We start from the raw sequence: 19,287 nt of genomic DNA on the forward strand, positions 1-19,287 counted from the left end.
AACAGCAGATTTTAGCACTTCAGCATTGTCTCATATTCTTAGACCAGAGGTTGCCGCTTGACAACAACACAGTACAACATGTCACGTTACCATAAAACATAATACAACATGATACGTTACAAATTATGATGTAACACAGTACATCAAGGTTTTTTAAGCTATGCCACAACAACACAACAACACGCAATACCGCACAACACAATATGATACTATACAGCGGGATACAGTACATTGTTGTATCTACACCAATGATTCCCAAACTGTGGGCTGCGGCCCCCTGGTGGTCAGCGAAGGTATCGTGAGTGGGTCGCTAAATAATTTCCAAAATAGTTTAAATTTTTGTGTGTGGGGGTGTAAGGATATTATATACATTTAACAGGATATTATAATGTTTTAATATTATTTTCCTTACTTTCTTTTTGTTTGTCCTTCAAGTATTAGACATTTGACGAGCAAATGAGAGAGGGCCCTGAGTTGGAAAAGGTTATGAACTTCTGATCTACAAGACATATAACTATGATAAAGCAGGTAACCCTGAGGTCTGTAAATGTAAGGCTAATGCATAAGTGTTTCGAACTGCAGTACCTCAAGTGTCCACTTGAGGCTGCTCGCAGAAACACCAAAAACCACACATGCACCTATTACAAAAAGCCAATCTTTAGAGTAAAAATTAACGTGTTTACAGCCTGCAAAGGAGAAAATTTCTCCACATAGCTTGTTCTTTTTACAGCACACACAGTATAAACACAGACAGATTAAAATAAGACTCTTGTAAAGCACATTTCAGAGCACGTTTGTTCCCCATGTATTTTTACCTCATTCAGTGTAACTCTGTACTAACTGCTGCTTCTTCTCAGGAGTTAATTAGCCGGCTAATTAACTTCACACTGAACCCAGAAATAGCAATTCCATTTAATGCTGTTAAACACATTTTGATCCCTTGTATTTGCTGATGTGTTGCTAATTACCAGCAGTTAATACTGAAATTAAATTTCAGTGCGTGTCCCATTGAAACTAATCGTAACAAATACATTAAAGTAATATATCACAGTAACCTAAATCCAGTTAAAGTGATAGAGCTTTCACTTTTCTATACTTTTACATAATGTTTATGTAATTATAAGTCATTTTTAAGTTTAAAAGTAAGTATTTGGTGGGTTACAAAGCCTAGAAGAGAAATTTATCCATCTGTTTGTGTTACTGCAGAGTGTTTGAGTGCTTCATGGTTTATATGAATGTAACTCTGAGTTACTGCAGCAGTCATAAATGATCTTGTGGTGACTTTCAGGTGAGGTGTGTCATTACTACCTGTCCAAACGCTGCAGCTAGAGTCAGAGTCAGTTGTCAGTTTGATCAGAGGAGAAATCAAAGTGTCCTAAGGTGTGTGTGGATCATGTCTCACCTCTCCAGCTGTCCCCCCCAGCGGCATCTTCTGCCAGGGATCCGCCAACTGAGCCAGAGGCATCTTTCTCTTCTTCTGCCTCTACTTTTATTCCTTCTTCTTCTTCTTTTTTTATTCCTCTTTTCAGCTCGGGGTTTGTCGTCCCTCCCTGTGTCGATACTTTCACTCCACCCGGCTTCTCCTGCTCCTTCTTCTTCTTTCTTTTCTGGGTTGTTTTTGAGCTCTGCTTCCTCTCCGCGCTAGAACCGAACCGCCCGCGGAGCCACAGACCGAGCGAGCGAGCCGAGCAGAGCCGAGCGAACACCCACTAATTCCGGATCTGCTGTGGCGCTGAGACCGCCCCTTCCTCCGGGGAGACAAACATGAGAGAAATCAGCGAGGAGGGACGCCCTTTTTCGGAAACTGATTGACTCAACACACACTCACACACCCGCACACACACACTCATACACACACAGTTATCTCCCTCACTCTCTCCCCCCCTCTCTCTTACTTCCGTTGCTTCCCAATATGGCGGCCGGTGTCGGCTTACCTGTCTGTCAGACCTCTGCGTCACGCTGACGTCACATCAGGAGGCGGAATGCTTAGGTAATGAGAAAAGTAAACCAATGTGACACTGACTTCACCCAGAAATAAGTGAAAATACCCAAAAAAGAGAAAGAATGAAAAAAGAAAGAAAATCAGGATTTATTCAAGGATTTCATTTAGAATACATGAGAACAGCTGGAAGTAAATTAACTGAAACACAGGAGTTAAGTTCACATCAAGGGTCTCAGAGTCTAAAAAAAAGTTTAGTTTAACCCAACTCTCACAAAAAGTAGCACACTTTTTGCAATGTGTTTACTTCCCTAATTACTTAAAATGGTGGGAGTGAACTGGAAGTCGAAGTACGATTCATTTGTTGAAAGAAAATTCAAAAGCACATTTTTTTTAATTTTTTTTTCTATAAATAATTTATGATAATAAATAAAAAAAATGTTTTTTTTTCTAATAAATAATTTTCCTCCTATAAATCCATTTTTTACTGTTGTTCAAACAAAAGTCAGGACAAGGAAAACTTAACTTAGGTTTCTTGGCCAATTTTAGACAAATTTAGCACTTTTTGTAGACTTTTATTCATCAAAAATTTGATCACTTAATGGGAAGGTAATCAACTCAGTTGATAAGAAAAGTACACAAAATTACAAAATTAGCCTCCATTCAAAGAGCTTTATGAACAAAATAGTGTTTTTCTGACTAACTAATAAGTGTTTATATATTTTCTTTATCACTACATAGCTGTAGAGTTTATTTCCTTCTTTAATTTCTAGATTGAAATACTTGTGCTCATCTTAAATATTAAGTGTTTTCTCTGTTGGCGATGCTGATTTAAAAAAAATCTGTTTTTTCAAGTGTAAAATCGGAAATATACAATAGTAATACAAATTTTGCACTTGAATTTGATCAACCTTCTGCTGGTGAAGGATATTTAGATTCCTCAACTGTTTACAGGAATGAAAGTTAGGTTTGTATCCTGATAGTGACATCTAGTGGTCAGAGGTGGAGAAGCAGGCAGGTCATTTCACATAGATTCAAATATAAACAAGACTAGAAGTTTATAAAGTATTTAAAAACATAAATGTGTATGTAATCAAGCTTATAGATTAATAAATCAGTTTATAAGTAGATTAAAAAAATGTTTGGTGGCAGAATTACTTTTTAAGTAACAGTTTTGCAGTGACTCCCACAAAATCTATTTCTAAGTTCCAAAATGAAACACAAACACAGTCTTGACCTTCATCTTTCTTTATGCGTTTATTCCACAGCCTCTCATTTCAACAGACACACTAAGTCACATAAAGCTTTATTTCTGTACAAGCTCAGGTTCAGTAACAGTAAACGTCAGTGCAGAGAACACAGAGGTACATGTGACACAGGATCCTTTCAGTGCTGCTGGTTTTCCCTCAAAGTGTACCATAAAATATCTAACATAAAGGAGTTCCACATTTTTAGTGCATCTTTCACTCTCAAAACTGAAAAACATAAATTTCTTATTGCATCTGTCTCCATCACAGAACAAACTAAAACCCTTAAAACATCCGTTAGCACTGATCAACAGTCATCCCGTTACTATGAAAACCTTATATATACATATATTAATGCTCCTTTAAAGCAGAGGTGGAAGAAGAGCTTAAAGCTCCTGTGAGGAGAAACAAGAAGTCCTTTTCAAGAGCTTAAACATCTATAACAAAAACAGAAAGCAAAAAAGTAGCAGTCTTCTGCTACAAATAAAATTTTTTATTCAAATTTTTTCTGTTTTAAAGCTCCTGTGAAAATCTTTTGAGAACGTTAGCACCCGCTTTAGAGCTGATTTGTCTTGAAAAAGAGCTTTTAGTAGCAATACTTAAAAAAATGTGCTATGGAAAATTTGACATTGCTGTAAACCAACTTGTCTGACACCTACCCCCTCATAGCTGGTGGATGCTTTAAAAAGCATAAAGTAGAAATCATCGGTCTTGATGCAAATGGAAATGTCCAATTTCTTAGGTCGTAAAGAGACATTACTGTTAACGTCAATCTGTTTCAAACCGGTCAAAAAAATCCTCACAGGAGCTTTAAAGTGCAGAGTTAAAAGTGCTAAAATAAAAAGGACTTATGAGCAAGACAACATTAAAATGGGCTTTAAATTTTGATGTTTTTAAGGTTAATGTTTCAACCTCAAAATTAAATCAATATTTATTTAGCTAAAAAGTTGCATAAAATCAAAATAAAGCTTCTTCCACCACTCTTTCAAACACTTTGCTCGCAATGCTCTGTCGTGCACTTCCAGCTCTGACTCAAACATACTGAATCCTGTTTCCAAACATCTTAAAATCTGTAAGGTCAAAAGAAAAGACAAGGGGGGGAAATGCTTTAAAAGTAACGGACATAATGTTTATCTTTGCTGTTTTTTCAAAGAAAGCAGCTGGTTTCTTGATGAAGGGATTGTTTCTGATGTCTTTTTAAAAACCCAACGTGTAGGATTTAAGGAGGCTCAGAGTTAAAGCTGTAGATTTGTTAATGTGTAATCGTCTTACAGGGAACAGATCCTCTTTATCAGCACCTTCATTGCTGCGTGGCTGCGTTTCTAGCAGACAAACCGGCTCCAGAGAGGCTGTTCGCTTTTTCTCCACTTGCTCTTTTAAAACGGACTCAACATGCATCACAAGGTTTAAAATCAGGGAAACGGTTATCGAGACGAGGAGGGAAGAGGTGAAACAGGGCAGCGAGGGTTTTGTGCGTATACTTTGCAGCCCTGAAGTGTTTCCACCCTGTGAGGTTCACAGCGCACTCGTCTGGCGGCAGCAGCACAGCGGCTCCATGATCAACACCAACAGACCGGGCAGAAAAAGAATAAATCTTAAATATTTCTCTATAAAACTATAAATAAATAACACTGACAGGTTTCAGCTGAAGCAGAGTCCCGTTAAGGTGCGGAATGATCTAGAATCGAGGAGGCAGCTGCTGAGGGTTATCATGTAGCTGCAGGACTCAGAGTGGTGGTGTGTATCTGGGTATTTGGAGTGTGTTAGTGTAAATTCGGAGGGTCAGAGTCTAGCTGACAGACTTGAGTGTGACCCAGCGGTTTGTACCGCGGACCTCCAGTGGCGGGTCGTTGCTGAATATGTGGTTACAGAGCTCGTCCAGCGGCGGCTCTGGATCAGAAGTCGCAAACTGAGCAGCTTCCTCCACTTCTTTACGGATCGCCACGTCGATTTCCTGTCGGGACAGAGAAGTTTCAGTCCAGAGAGCTCATCGTAAACCTCATGATGTCATCAGATGTTACTGTAATTAGTGCAGTAACAACTTACAAGTAGTGCTGTCCGGAGATTAAAAAGTTAATCTAATTAATTACAGGATTTGTAAATAATTAGTCTAATTGATCACATTTTAATCTCATATTTGTTTAAGGTCCACAAATAAAGAATCAGAATTCTGGGACATTACAAAACTGTTGTTAGATATAGAAGTAAATGATGTTTTTCAGCAGGGGGAGGTAGGGATGGGAATTGACAAGATTTTGTCAATACCAATGCCCTAATCGATTCTGCTTATCAATCTGATTCTTTATCGATTCCCTTATCAATTCCTGTTGTGAATTTTCTTGGTACGAAAAGTAGCTTTACTGGTTTTCTGTGTCAACAACATTTAATGGAGTTTATACTGTAAGTGAATAAAATGTAATTGGTCCATGAGTCTGGATATTTCTGGGCATAACTACACAGAAACAGGTAAAAATTGCACAACAGGCCATCCAGTGTCTCAAAGTGGTTATAGAAATAATTTAAGTTGTTTGGAACCTTTCCGTAGTTATGAAGTCAGCCATGAGCCTTTCATTAGCCTGTTAGCTTTTGACATTTGAAATTCTCAGTATTTTCTACAAAGAGTTGATGTGATGAAAGTTGAAATTCTATTCTGAAGCTGAAGTTATACTGATGTATGCTAACTGCTAGCATATCAATGCAGTTTCCCATATACGTTAGCATCAAGCTTGTGCTATTTTGTTAATTTTGGTAAATAAGGTGATTTATACCATTTTGAATGTACTGAATATGAATCTCCTGAGAGAGAGTGATGTACATTTCTTTATGAAGTCAGTTCGTCAGTAAAACTTCAAGCTGAAAATCCTAATTGGATAAGGGAATTGATAAGGGAATCATTAAGCACAAAGGCTAACGATATCGATGGATTGAAACATTTCTTGTCGATTCTCAACAGGAACAAGTTTTCGATTCCCATCCCTAGGAGGAGGCGGGGTCTGGCGGAGCTTGCCAATCAAAATCCTGCTCATAAACTACTGTGGGTGAGAGCGGTGTGCTCTTTGGATGAGAGCTCAGCATGGATATGAGGAGAAGACGTGAGATGACAGAGACATAGCGAGACGCTGCAAGTCAGAAAAGTTCAGGCAGCTCACGCTTCAACTGAGGATGTGTCGGTAGTTCAGAGATCAAAAAAATAATGAATTAATCTAATTAACACGTTAAAGTGACAGCCCTACTTTTTAGAGGTGTGTGTTTTTTGCAAACACTCACCTTGAACTCCTCTGCAGACGCCATGTTGTTGCTGAGCATGCGGTCTTTCAGCATGGTGATGGGGTCGCTCTTACTGCGGACTTCCTGAATCTCCTCTCGAGTGCGGTAGCTGCAGAAAGTGACATCACAGTGAGGTCAAAAGCTGCATTTACTCCCGCACAGGAAGTGAATACTTTGAGCTTTAACCAGCAAACACTTTTTTTCCACATATTTAGGAGACTTGAGGGGATTGATCCACATTTTGTAGAAGCAAGGCGATTAAAGTAAGGAGGGGTTGAGTATCACCCCACACTCAGATTAGAAACAGATTAATGAGGAGGTCAAGAAGCAAAGCGTGACTCACCTGACGCCTGGATCGCTCATGCTGTGTCCGTGGTATCTGTATGTCTGCAGCTCCATTACGATGGGACCCTGGAATAAAAACGTTTCTCTGTGATCACTGAAACTCCAGTCAAAACCTTCACAGCTCTCTAAAGTCTTTAGGTGTATGTGTGAAGATGGTTTGTAGCTCACCTTTCCAGCTCTGCAGTAATCTGCTGCAAACTTTGTCGCCTCTCTGACACACAGCACGTCCATCCCGTCCACCTGAGCGACAGAGCAAAAGAGAAACAGGTCACGACATGAAAAAGTCTCAAACGACAGTTCAGGATCAAACATTTCACCTGATGTTGTTTGTTTGCAGTATCATACATGAGCATCAGACAGCTGTATGAATGCTCACACCTGCAACTGCCAGGACACATGGTCAGTGTCCTGTTATAGTCTGGGTCGGTACGGGCCGGCTGCAGCGTACAGCCAGAGGACACACTGCAGCCGCGGCCCAGGACCCCAGAGTTCTAACACAACTAGTATCAACTCTAACAGCAAACTTAAAAGTTAAAGATGAATCTGTTCTTCCTGAAACCTCAAGACACTGTAAATCAAGCCTCAGTTCCAGGAAGTAAAACCAGAATTCTTCTTTAACGCAGAAATAAGTTCACGTCTGTCTCACTCTGATTCCTGGGATGAAGTCTCCTCTCTTGTAGTAGTCGGTGCTAGCTGACGCTCTCTCCACAGACGTCCCCATCCCATACTTGTTGTTCTCGCAGATGAAGATGCACGGCAGCTTCCACAGGGCAGCCATGTTGAAGGACTCAAAAATCTGTCCCTGATTGGTTTAAAGAAGACGAACAGAAGAAAGTTAATAAATATAAATCCTTAAGTGACTTTCATATCGCAGACAGAGGCTGGATGATTACCTGATTGGCTGCTCCGTCTCCGTAGAGCGTGACACACAGCTGGTTGTTGCCTTGGTACTGACAGGCCAGAGCGATTCCAGCGCCCAGAGGAACCTCAATGAGATAAAGATGAGAGCATGAAGTTAAGGGGGGCTGGGTTTGGGTGGGTTTTCTGAAACTGACATGAATTGATGTTTTTGTTTTTACCTGTGCTCCCACGATGCCATTACCGCCATAGAAATGTGGAGCGTACATGTGCATTGAACCTCCTTTCCCTTTGGCCACGCCTCCCTTACGACCTAAAGAGCAACACAGACCAAATGGAGAAAAACATAAATACAGGGAGCTCAAAGATGGTATGAGGTTGATCCGTACACTGTCATAAATTACTGTTAGTGAGGCGTGTGTTTGTTTTGGAATTAAATAGTGTTCGTGTCAAAACAATTTTTTTTTGTTCAAGACAACTTTTAACTGGATACAACACGCTGAGGTAAGGTGTTAATCAGTACAGTTATGTGGCGCTATGGTTTGAAATGTGACATCAAGCAAAAGTAGTAGTAGCTGGCTAAATTTAGCGATATCGGTAGCCCAGTGCTCCAACGTATCTATAGTCTAATGTGACAACAAGTAAACACTGTCAGTTTGCAAGTAGTTTAGGAGCCATTTATATTTAGCGCAGCTGACAGCCTGGTGCTCTAAGATATGTCTGTAATGTGTAATGCCAGTTAATCCTGGTTATGTCCTGCCAGTCATCTACCAATCAGAGCTAACGTAACCTAACTCTTCATTTTATTGATAGACTCTCAAGTTTGAACAGACCACTGCAGAATAACTGCTGACTGCGAGTTGGAATCAACGTTCCTTTTTCTGTCTGACAGTTAGGCTCCTGTGTCCACCATCACAACAAAATTAATCACAGAAATCGTTTTCAGCAGAGAAAAAGATCTCTTTCGTCTCTACTAAACTTCGTCAGCCAGTGTGGTGCTGTCATAGAGACCTAGACGGGCTATAAATCAATCCGGTCCTGCCCGACCTGGTCAGGAAGCTAAGAAGTAGCATTTAAGAATAACCTTTATTTGTGCTGATAATCTCATTTGAAAGTATGGATTACAATCAGGCAGATATCTATAAGAAACTTTTGCAAGATCACTTTCAGACTCCTCACAGCACCTGTGAGCTCGGCGAGGATCTCTTTGACGGACACTCCGCGCGTGTACGTGTACCCATGAGCACGGTAGGCGGTGATGAGGTGATCAGAAGGATTGATGGCGGCCTCGATTCCTGCTGCACACGCTTCCTGCAGGACAGACACAGAGGAGGATAAGCTTTTGAATAAACTTTATTTCATTTGCATTTCAGCAAACACACTCAGAGTGTTTCTCTACTGTTACCTCACCTGTCCGTCGTACAGATGACAGAATCCTCTGATGATCTTCTGTTTGTACAGCTGATCAGCTTTCAGCTCCATGCGCCTCACAGTCTGCATGATGCGGTAATAGTTGAGGCCCTGCTCCCGGGTCAGCTCCGCCTTCACCGGAGGACCCTCCTCCAGACGGTGCACGTCGCATTTCTGCAGGAAGGGACAGTTTAACAGTAGGTTCATCTATAAGACGTATCCAAGCAAAAACTTTCATTTCTTTAACTTTAATCGACCCACCTTGATGTCAAAGGTCGCCTGAGGAGTGAAGTCAGCGAAGGAGCGGGAAACCACAACTCTGGCCCCCTGCGATCAAACACACACATCAAGATTGATTTACACACACAAACAAACGGCTTAAGGCCGCCGTCACTAACACACACACCAACAAAAAGAAAACCACAGAAATCTTCAACTCAAACACAGTGAGCTCTGCCCTCCTCCTCACAGCAGGTGGAAGTAAGACGTGCTACAGGTGAGGGGAGAGGAAAACAGGAAGTAGGTCTGTAGATTCAGCTGCTACAGCTGTGTGTGGAGGTCAGTAACAGGGTGGGAGGTTAACGACTTCCAAATCTGCAGCAGGGGCTCAAATACGAAACACAGGTCCCATCACACCACTTCAAAAATCAGTCTTCATAAGGCAGGTGGATGAGAAATATCAGAAAACATCAGCTCCTGTTAACGCTGCGTTTGAAGAAGATCCAGCAAAGCCAGATAAGAGAGCTTTAGTCTGGTTTGTTTTTTATAAAATGTGGTTGATTTGTAGTTTTTGAAAAACAAAGCATTCAACTGAAAGAGTCTGAAAATGTTAGGAAAGCTCAAAAAAGAAGGAAAGAGAGCAAATCATGGCATCAGAAGTCACAGCTGTTGTTTAAACATGCTTATCTGTGATATTTGTTTATCTTCAGTCCTTCTTAAGAGAAGATCAGTTAGTGATTTCAGGCATTTCCCAGAAAACAAGAGAGAAGCTCAGAGTTTCACCAAGAAGTGAATGAAACATCATCTAAACCCCTTTAAACGGCTCGACGTTCTCGAGTTTTAAGTTTAAGATGAGCCACAGACGTTCCCAGACGCTCGGGTTAAGTTCCCGCCCCTGTTAGTGATCAGGCAGACATGGAGGATGCTCCTCAAGTTCTTACTGGTCTGTCTAGCTGGTCTAGCTGGTCGCTCTGGATGCTAACTAACTCTGCAGCAGAGGCTCTAGCACTGACTGGTGGTGGTTTGGGTGGTTGTCGCTGGTTCTGTGCCAAGGTGGGCTCCGGAGGTGACGTCACATTGACGTACTCTGACAGGTCAACCAGCAACTGGGGAGCACAGGAGCCAACCAATCAGAGCACAGCACAGCACAGCACAGCCAGAGGAGCTCTACAGAGACTACAGGTGAGGAGACAGGTGACAACAGCAGCAGCTACATGGAGGATGAACACACACTCACACACACTCATGGTGATGAGCTCTACAGACTAAGATCAGGAGAAACACACTCAGGGAACTGGAACCAGCCCAACAGTGTCTACGTCTCACCTGATATTTGACACAACTGGCACAACATTTAACACCTCAAACGCCAGCACAATAAATGTTGTGGCATTGTGAAATATTCCTCAGATAACTTTTTGAACCAAATCACTGGATGTTATCGTGCTACCACAAGCCAGTTCATCATACTATCAACAGCATTACTGTTTAAAAAATCTATAAAATCCAAAAAACAGAAAAAATCTTGTATTTAATTGGATGCTTTGTGATTCTACATAATTATTTTTACTATTAAAGAATTTTCTAGCAGTTTGGAAGAGCTCCTCTGGACACATAACTTCAGGAGCAGATCTACAAATATGAGCTGATCGTGAAGTTGCTTACCTCAGACACTGTCTGGGCTCCCTAGGGTTCAGGCGAGGAGGAGGAGGAGGGGAGGAGAGGAGGCAGAAAAGCAAGAAATAAATAGGGATTGTTGTGTTTCAGTGATTCTGTGTGTTAGGAAGAAAGACAGCGTGAATGCAGAGGGAGTGACAGGCAGAGGAAGAGTCAGAGCACAAAGCTTCAACACAGCAGTTCCTACAGTCACATGCTGGTTTCTTAAGCTTTCTCTGCATGCAGGAAACCATCCTGAGAGCAAATACTGGCACATTATGACACTGATTCACAGCTGATTTCTGACACACATGCTGCTGTCAGAGGAAGATTCACTGAAAGAAGATGCACTGATGTGTTTCGATTTTAACCAAAAATCAAAACCAAGTTTTTGTTGATTATCTTTCTTTTTGATTTTTTACAACATGTTGTGGTTCATTTAAACACTTAGAAATTAGCATATTGTCAACATTTGGAGGGAAAAGCTTGTATCTTTTAAAATGTGACTGTAAACCATGCTGTAAACTCATATTTTGTTCACGTGCATACTTCGTTATGGTGTAGAGATCAATATCTTCGATTCTTCTTTACTATTTTATTGGGGTTTTTTTGTCTAGTGTCTGCGTATTTGTTGATTTTGATCACACCAGTGCATAACCATTGATAAGAGCTGCATGACAAAAGGAAACCGTCACAGTTACTAAGAATTAAAGAAAACCACGCTGAAAGGACAGAAACAGAGAAATGAACACCCACAGGTTTTCAGATCAAACCGTGCGATTAATTCATCATTTCACACCCAGTCAGTCAGTTTTAAACAAGCACAAAGTCCCTTATATCTGACCGCAACATGCAAATATCGAAGTCAAACTAGCATGTGAGCTAACGGTCTGTTTACTGAAGGTCAGCCTCAGCAGAGCTAACAGTTAGCATCAACCAGCTCAGCCCAGAAACGGCCCAAAGCTCGAAGTTAGCCCCAGAAAACTCACCACATTCCTGCCAGTGATCCTGCAAAGTGCGTTAGAGATAATGGTTAACATATTTTGCATGCTACTGGACGTCGACCCGGCTCTGAAGGGATTACAGATTACAGATTATCAAGACCTGCAGCAGGCTGCTAGTTCCGTGTTGGTGTCCGGCTGTGATTTGAGTCCGACTGGCTGCAACGAAGACAGGTTCCTCGCGGGCTTTATAGCAGGCCCACATCCGGTCTGTTTTATTACTAACGTGCATAAATTACCAATAATCTGAATTAAAAACAAACAAATTCTAATAATAATAAATAAATATATGAATAAATAAAGCGATTCTTTACCGGCCATACAATACTTTTTTTAATGGCGGCAAAACGAAGTCAAAAACTACGTCGAAAAACAAAAAGGCAACACCAAGATATAACGTATATTTTAAATACAATTATATTCATTAAAATATTTTAAAGGATGGTACTATTGTTAGCTAATTTAAAATTGAGTAAGAAAAATAAATAAACAAAATTCAGGTATAAGGGAGGCCTCTTTAATAAAAGTTCGTTTTTAGGAAACAAAAAATTGATAACAGCTCATTCATCACTTCTCACTTTTGAAAACTTTTTTTTCCTGCATGTATGTCTGAGTTCTAAAATATACATAAAAATTCCTATATACATGCATAAATATATAACTTACCCATCAGATAGAAAACTTTTCTTATTATTTTAGATGTATCACATGTGCAAGAAAAAAATGATAATATCATGCTCTAACTGGCTAAAGAGTGAAAAGAAAAGATGCTGTGAAGTCAAGATAAATAAGAATCATTTATTGCATTTGAGTAAATACATAATTAAGTACATCCTCCTTCTCGTAGTCGTCTGACACATTCAGAATAAAGCCTCTCACTCAGTCAAATAGTTTTGTGCGTATAAGCGACAGTGGAATATAAAAATGTAACATCTGTAAAGCCATGCAATCTCTGAATAAAGAATAAAGTGTATGAGGTAAATATAAGGCAAAGAAATTTACGTTTCGCTTGTAAGACATGAAGCTGTAAACGTTATCTCCTAAAAGTAACATTGAAGCAAAGTGTAGATACTTTATAAAACAATAAGCAAGGTGTGGTCAGTTTTTCTGTAATTGTTTTCTCTAGGTTAAAATGTAAACCACCAGAACAGAGAAAGTAACAGATTGGACATGTCAGCTGTGTAAAGTTAAAAAAGTGTGATATAAAAAAAATCTAGTGTAACTGTTTTTATTCTTCTTAACTGAGCTCTCACACACTCAGACACTCACTCATTCACACACACTCTGACATACAGGCAGGTCAGACGCTGTAAGGCTTTGGCAGACAGGAGACGTGCCGCCCTCAGTTCTCCACAGCCTGAGTGAAGTGTCTCTTCCCGTCCAGATACAGCATCGATTCTGAGACACAAACACACACACACACACAAAAAAAAAAAATTAAATTAAACAAATATTCAACCTTGTTTCTCTGATTAAAAAAGAAGTGGCCTTAAAGATCCAGACTCACCTCCGTACGTCATTGGAGTGATGTTGGGGACGTCCCGGTCGGAGACGAAGGTGAAGTGGAAGACGTTGGTGGTGTTGTGCTGCCGTGTCAGGGGGTCAAACACCTCGCTGTGGACTCTTACCTGGATGTACTTCCCCTGTGTGTAACACACCTAACACAGAAACACACACACATACCCAAATGAAGCACTGCCCAAGAGCTTGTTTTAATGAGAAGAATTAACCAACGAATCCAAACCTGTGATGAGAGCAGCAGCAGGGAGCCAATCTCCACCGGTCTCTGGAAGAGGATATCATCAACAGCCACCAGGCTCGGCCGACATCCTCTGGCAGAGGCAAAAACAAACACTTTAACATATCTAAGAAGCTTTTTATTCTTTCCAACCCCGTCGTTTATTCTCAAAAACTCACCCATAGGAGCAGGCGTTGGCCCAGCCCAGCTCGTAGGCTTTCCTCATCAGGAATCCTCCGAATATCCTGTTGAAGATGTTTCTCTCCTAGGAGACACATTTAATGTGAATTTGACTTTAAAATAACATAAAGAATAATGGTTTCAGAGACTGAAAGCAATGACCGAGTAAAGCTGAACTGTGTACCAACCTGAGGGTGGCAGATCTCCAGTCCTTTCAGTTTAGCATCTTCCATCCAGGCTGAGTTTGGAGGCAGGACTCTGCTGCGGAAACTGACCGTCCTGCAGGAGAAGAAGAAGAAAGACACGTAGATTAACTCGCACAGTCGTACATTTCACATGGAGCACTTTCATACTGCAGATTTAACGTCCAATAGTTTCCTGCAGTCGTACTTTGTGTCCAGGGTGTTGAGGAACAGACTGTGGACGACCTTCCTCTCCTCGTCTGTGGGAGCCACTTTCAGCAAAGACGCCGTGCTCAGCTCCTGACGGCGGGATTTATTAGCTGGAGAACGAAAAATCAATTAAGAAAAGACTAAGAAAAAGGGTTTTATCTATTTTATCTTTGAGTCTTGTACCTTCTCCTTCTTGGAAAATCTTCTCCTCTTCTGGACTCTCAGGCTTCAGCGGATTCACGAAAGCTGCCCTGAAATCAAGAAAATTACCGTCTTTATGTTTTGTTTTTTTTATTTTCCTCTCTTTTGCACAACAGTTTTCACCCCTGCTTGTCTGGACTCATATTTCAGATGTAAAGAGAGCTTTGAAGGACTTTTAGATGAAGGTTTTGAGGTTTATTATCACTATGATTGCATTAATGTTTTTTAAAAAGCTCTTTATTGCACTCACTTCTATTAAATTGAACAACAGCAGCAGACACTGCTTGGTCTGAGCGTCTCACCTCTTGTTCTCTGGATCTCGAGCCACCATAACAAACGTAGCATCCAGCACCGGTTCGTAAGCTCCGTCACGGTACTAAAAGAAAAGTCACATTAAGCAACAAAGCAGTAGTTTAACAGAAGTTTGTTGGAGGCTGTTGGAAGCTACAGTTTTCTACCTGTGACATGTGCATTTTGGCTTCAATCGAGGTGTTTCCAACCCATGTCACGTGACCCGTGAATTTGATGTCGCAGTCTGGATAAATGATGTGCTGCCTCATGTCTGCTCGACAGAAGCACATGAAGATGTCTGAAATTTAGATTCTTCTATCTATACCACAGAGTTTAGGGATTTGAACGTTGTGATTAAACTCTTACCGATCTTATCCACCAGAGCAGTGACGATGGAGAGGGGAGACCTCTTCAGCTCGGCGTTGTAAGTGTGAGAGTAAGAGATGAGGACTGAGGAGGGAGATGAGGAAGAAGATGTGTCACTGTTTGGTGAACTGACCCTTTAATCCTCTCGTGGATGTTGCTAGGTGCCGTCCTGTTGCAGCAGCTCTGTCTTCTTTGTCTGTTTCTTGTAATTTTTTTCATCATTTTTGAATTTGGAGTGGATCATTACTTTGTATGGCTCATTTTTTGAGTGACATTTTTTCTACGTTTGCTCCTGTGTTTGTCTGGAGATCCAACATGTAACCATGGCTGCATTGTTTACACGTGAAATTAGCTGTTAGCAGCCTGTAGCATGTCAATGCTAACTGGTGTAAGGCCAGATGTTTCCCACAAGGTGAGGAGAAAGAGGTGAGGATGACGTGCGGGTTCCCAGGTGTGAGCTAAGAAGTGACGACATGGACCTGTCCTTCCATCCATCGTTATTGGGAACGTAAGATCTATCTCCAATAAGATGGACGAGCTAGCTGTGCTAACCCAGCAACAGAGGGAATACCAGAAGGCCGAGTAGCATCATGCTATTCACAGACATGGCTAACAGAGCTAACACCAGAAACCCACGCCACATTGGAAGAGCTTCACCTGCTGTGAGCGGACAGGATCCAGGAGACAGAGACTGAACAGACTGCTGAAGAAGCTCAGTCCTGGACCCTGTGGAGGTGGAGGCTGGCTGACTGGACAATGATGGACAAGCTGTCAGCATCTATTTTCTTATGGACCTTTTTGCACTTTCTATGCACTTTCCTACTTTTGATTTCTTGATTGCTGCTGTGACTCCTCCTGAATTTCCCCTCAGGAATAAATAAAGTATTTTCTGTCCTATTCATAGTGTGATGATTCCTGTGTTTGAGTGTTACCTGCTAAACTGTCCAAGTCCTCCAGGATTCTTCCAAACCTGTGAGGGGGAAACAGTTAGAAGCAGAGTTTCTGTTTATCTGCTCATTAACACAAAAAGGTGTGTGTGTGTGTGTGTGTGTGTGTGTGTGTGTGTGTGTGTGTGTGTGTGTGTGTGTGTGTGTGTGTGTGTGTGTGTGTGTGTGTGTGTGTGTGTGTGTGTGTGTGTGTGTGTGTGTGTCTTCACCTGACAGTGTTGTGAAAGGTCAGGTATTTCTCTCGGAGCTGTGGCTCTGAGCCCAGAGGAAGGTGAACCTCCAGGTAGCTGTCCTTCATCCTCTTCGATGGGAGGTCCTTTTGAGACTTCGCCAACATGGAGGACAGCTTCACGCGCTCGGCCATCGCCTGCTGGTGATCACTGAAGACAAAAACATCTAGCAAGTTACAAGACTGTACACCATAAGACAAATAACATGTTTTTGAAGTTGTGGTTCAGTACCTCCAGTTGGTGGAAGCTCCCACAATTTCTCTCAGCCTGTTTCGCACTGAAAACAGAAACAAGCATCAGACCCTCTCCCTCAGAGTGTGTGAGTTAGCTTTATATCGTCTCTAACAGCCTTTTGGGAAACGTGTTAGGCCACTAGAAAGCAGGTTTAAATCTACTCCATAAAGAAAAGTAAAGGGACAAATGTCTCATATTGTTTCCTGCAGGCTGCAGCGCTCAGTGAGACTTTAGAGAGAGAAAAGCAGCGGACAGAATCTCGTGGAAACCAGCTGTAACGAAACACTGAAGCTCAGAGGGAAGAAAGAAACGAAGGTTAACAAACCACCAACGAATGGTGAGCTTTAAATCCACATCTAACCTAAAAACTGCAGTACACGACACAAGAACAGCTCTAGAGAAAAGAAATGGACTTTCAGTCGCTCAGTGAGGAAACATGCAGGAGGAATTAACGAGCAATTTCAGGAAATTAAAGCAGAATTACTGCAGGTGACAGAAGTGTTGATGGAGAGTTAGGATTTGTCTCAGTTTACCATTTGACACGTGTAAAAGTGGATTTCCTGTGGAGAAACACAAACGATTAACAAATAATGTCATTTCATTCTTTTCTAGTCTAAGGTTTTTACCACAGTGTCAACAGGCAGAGGTGGCGTGTGTCAGACTCCTTCCTGTGGATTGATGTGTTATGAAGTCTAATTTATCAGATAAAATTAGAAATTAAAGGTTATATTTTTCTGAAAATTTAAAAAGTTAATCCTTGTTGGGGTGATTTTACTTTAACAGATTTATAATAAAAGCAGCTGTTTGTCAGTCTGGCCAAACATGGCTGCCGTCTCACCTTCGGCCATGTCCGGCGCCCTGCCCCTGTTGTTCACTCCCCCCGTGCAGAGCGTCCTGGACGCCAGCGATGCAGTCGACCGCAGCAGCAGGAACCTGGAGGTGACACGAGTACATGTCATAAAAACATAAACAAACCCTGAGGGCAGAGGAGTACAGTTACATCCACGTTTATCCCCCTCCTCTATTTATACCATCTACAGACATCTGTGTTAAACCCTGTCTGCTCACACTGAACAGCTGATCACACACACTCAGTGACTGCTGTGTCATGTTAAACTTGTGATGTTACCAGATATTTGAGTTCAGTCAGCAGCTTAGTTTAGAAATCATCTGCTCTTTTATATTACACAGGAGGAGAGAATGTCTTTACTGTAACACAATACGATAAATGAAATATGGTTTCAGGTGCAATTTTACGAGCAAATTGGCTTCTAACCCCAACAAGGCATGTTTCAAAGTATTTCATTCTGAATTTTATCATGTATAACTCTGTATGTGACAACTAACATTTGATTTGAACTCTAAAACTGAGTCATTTGGCTTGGCTTTCCGTTGTAGCTGAACAGCAACAGATTTAAGTCCTTAAGTCAAATGCTTTGGTTTGCTTTCACATCATCTGCATACTCCTCCTGTCAGCTCAATGACACACCCTGAATGTACACAACCAATCCGCACCCTGTTCAGGCCTCGTAACCGTCCCCAGTGGGGGCAGATTTCTTCATTTACATGGGAATAGGTGCTTAAACAGCTCTTTAGAAGAAAAGTGGGTTTCAAGCACGATCATCATCCCTGCTATTCTTAAATCTGGATTGTTTACACGCTTACGCTCACATGCCTGCTGCAGGTAACGACAAAGACATTAAACAGCGGGTTTCTCACCTTCGTGAGAGCATGTTGGTGTCTGGAGAGTCCTTGTTACAGTTTTTGGGGTCAAAAACAGGCGATGAGTTCAATAAAAGGGGAATCGAAGCACAGATTTCCTTTCCGTAGAGCCAAGGTTCCAGGCAGTCAAAACCCAAAGGCGGCTTCCGGGTTGGGTTACGCCCCCGCCCACTACGAGTGACGTCAGACGTACGTTCCAAAGCTATCTGTCACCCCGAGTTCAGTCTGCCGGACGCATCGATGTCCAAACTGAGATTACCGCTTTGATTGCGTCAAATAGTTTTTAGTGACTCATACAGGAAACGGTAATCCGTTATTTTATTCTGCTGAAGTTAGTCCTCTAGCGAGACATCATGGTTCCTGGAGTAACTTGTGTTTCTGTCCAGAAATGTTTGCTAAATGTTTAACCAATGTGTTTATTTCAGTTTTCATGAAACTCTGCAGCAAAAATCCACGTTTCCACACGATTTAAGCTATAACAATCTACGGTAACAAGACCCATGATCAAATATTTTTATGATATGAAATAAATGAAAAGGGACTGAAATCACAGCTGACCTCTGAATAATATACACATAAGGATGTTGCTTGAAACAGATGGAGTCATGTAAATTTGATCAAGTATTGATCCAGATACATAAATGTGTTTCAGCCATGAGGGTATCCCTTTTTTTCCAGTTACCAGGGTTAAAACCTCTTCAGCACCACATTTACTCTGTCATGTTCCTTTATACGATCTCATGTCAGCAGACCTGATGTGAAGGAATCAGTTGACAGCTAAGGTATATAAGGGAGAAGAGGTTCTGCTTTGTTCATATATAGCACCAAAATCAACATAAATCAAAAGTTTCTGAATTGGGGCTTCCATGCCTTTATTGAGATAATGAGACAGTGGAGTAGAATAGGACACTAGAAAAAAAGAGTGAGGAACATGTAATCCAACAAAGTTATGCCAAGCCTACTTGGTTCACTGTTACATTCACAAACTTATATTGCTTACCTTATGGAAATACAGTCTTCATATAGGGGAAAGGTTTAGTCAAG

General features: G+C 41.3%; 3 protein-coding genes across 13 annotated transcripts in view; all 3 read right to left on the reverse strand.

Moving 5' to 3' along the window:
• rps6ka3b (ribosomal protein S6 kinase, polypeptide 3b) overlaps positions 1-1,952 on the reverse strand; it is a 58,838-nt gene extending 56,886 nt beyond the window's left edge. For 2 of the 3 annotated variants that reach the window (XM_074693395.1, XM_074693393.1), the window contains exon 1: positions 1,403-1,879. In XM_074693395.1, coding sequence (XP_074549496.1) covers positions 1,403-1,465 — 63 coding nt within the window. In that variant the 5' untranslated portion in view covers positions 1,466-1,879. Of the gene's footprint in view, positions 1-1,402; positions 1,880-1,934 lie in introns of those variants that run through there. The other variant, XM_074693394.1, reaches the window with a different exon arrangement.
• Positions 1,953-3,178: 1,226 nt separating this feature from the next.
• LOC141807513 (pyruvate dehydrogenase E1 component subunit alpha, somatic form, mitochondrial) lies at positions 3,179-12,116 on the reverse strand. Of its 7 annotated transcripts, XM_074693598.1 has the most exons (14): positions 12,046-12,094; positions 11,931-11,949; positions 10,951-10,971; positions 10,227-10,391; positions 9,328-9,393; positions 9,067-9,240; positions 8,841-8,967; positions 7,878-7,969; positions 7,692-7,784; positions 7,445-7,600; positions 6,967-7,038; positions 6,797-6,864; positions 6,454-6,562; positions 3,179-5,140 (listed from the first exon to the last, which is right to left on the reverse strand). In XM_074693598.1, the coding sequence occupies exons 6-14, from the start codon at positions 9,154-9,156 to the stop codon at positions 4,976-4,978; spliced, it is 972 nt and encodes a 323-aa protein (XP_074549699.1). In that variant the 5' UTR covers positions 9,157-9,240; positions 9,328-9,393; positions 10,227-10,391; positions 10,951-10,971; positions 11,931-11,949; positions 12,046-12,094; the 3' UTR covers positions 3,179-4,975. The 7 variants fall into 7 exon arrangements, with proteins under 7 accessions (XP_074549699.1, XP_074549696.1, XP_074549701.1 ...); XM_074693595.1 differs by having other exon boundaries at positions 11,931-12,116; XM_074693600.1 differs by lacking the exon at positions 10,227-10,391 and having other exon boundaries at positions 12,046-12,103.
• Positions 12,117-12,726: 610 nt separating this feature from the next.
• On the reverse strand, positions 12,727-18,431 carry acot9.1 (acyl-CoA thioesterase 9, tandem duplicate 1). Of its 3 annotated transcripts, XM_074692916.1 has the most exons (16): positions 18,241-18,431; positions 17,360-17,454; positions 17,055-17,081; positions 16,519-16,564; positions 16,267-16,437; positions 16,043-16,080; positions 15,111-15,194; positions 14,912-15,015; positions 14,756-14,829; positions 14,436-14,503; positions 14,251-14,362; positions 14,049-14,139; positions 13,860-13,945; positions 13,687-13,774; positions 13,450-13,600; positions 12,727-13,340 (listed from the first exon to the last, which is right to left on the reverse strand). In XM_074692916.1, exons 1-16 carry the CDS (start codon positions 18,252-18,254, stop codon positions 13,285-13,287), a joined length of 1,305 nt encoding a protein of 434 aa, XP_074549017.1. In that variant the 5' UTR covers positions 18,255-18,431; the 3' UTR covers positions 12,727-13,284. The 3 variants fall into 3 exon arrangements, with proteins under 3 accessions (XP_074549017.1, XP_074549018.1, XP_074549016.1); XM_074692917.1 differs by lacking the exon at positions 17,055-17,081 and having other exon boundaries at positions 18,241-18,429; XM_074692915.1 differs by lacking the exon at positions 18,241-18,431 and having other exon boundaries at positions 17,360-17,480.
• Between the last annotated feature and the right edge of the window lie 856 nt (positions 18,432-19,287).

The sequence above is a fragment of the Halichoeres trimaculatus genome, unplaced genomic scaffold, assembly GCF_033239565.1.
Source record: "Halichoeres trimaculatus isolate MK-OKI-2021-1 unplaced genomic scaffold, fHalTri1.1 fHalTri1_scaffold_18, whole genome shotgun sequence".
NCBI lineage: Eukaryota > Metazoa > Chordata > Actinopteri > Labriformes > Labridae > Halichoeres > Halichoeres trimaculatus.

Bases quoted from the DNA above. Each gene is read 5' to 3' on its own strand.
- LOC141807513 (XM_074693595.1), bottom strand. From the start codon at position 11,990: ATGCAAAATATGTTAACCATTATCTCTAACGCACTTTGCAGGATCACT. The intron at 8,968-9,066 runs GTGAGGTAACAG...TCTGTCCTGCAG, and splicing joins GTCATCTGTACGACGGACAG to GAAGCGTGTGCAGCAGGAAT. The intron at 6,865-6,966 runs GTGAGCTACAAA...TTTTTATTCCAG, and splicing joins ATTACTGCAGAGCTGGAAAG to GGTCCCATCGTAATGGAGCT.
- acot9.1 (XM_074692915.1), bottom strand. From the start codon at position 17,480: ATGACATGTACTCGTGTCACCTCCAGGTTCCTGCTGCTGCGGTCGACT. The intron at 16,081-16,266 runs GTGAAGACACAC...TCCCCCTCACAG, and splicing joins ACCTTTCACAACACTGTCAG to GTTTGGAAGAATCCTGGAGG. The intron at 13,946-14,048 runs GTTGGTACACAG...TGTGTCTCCTAG, and splicing joins TGGAGATCTGCCACCCTCAG to GAGAGAAACATCTTCAACAG.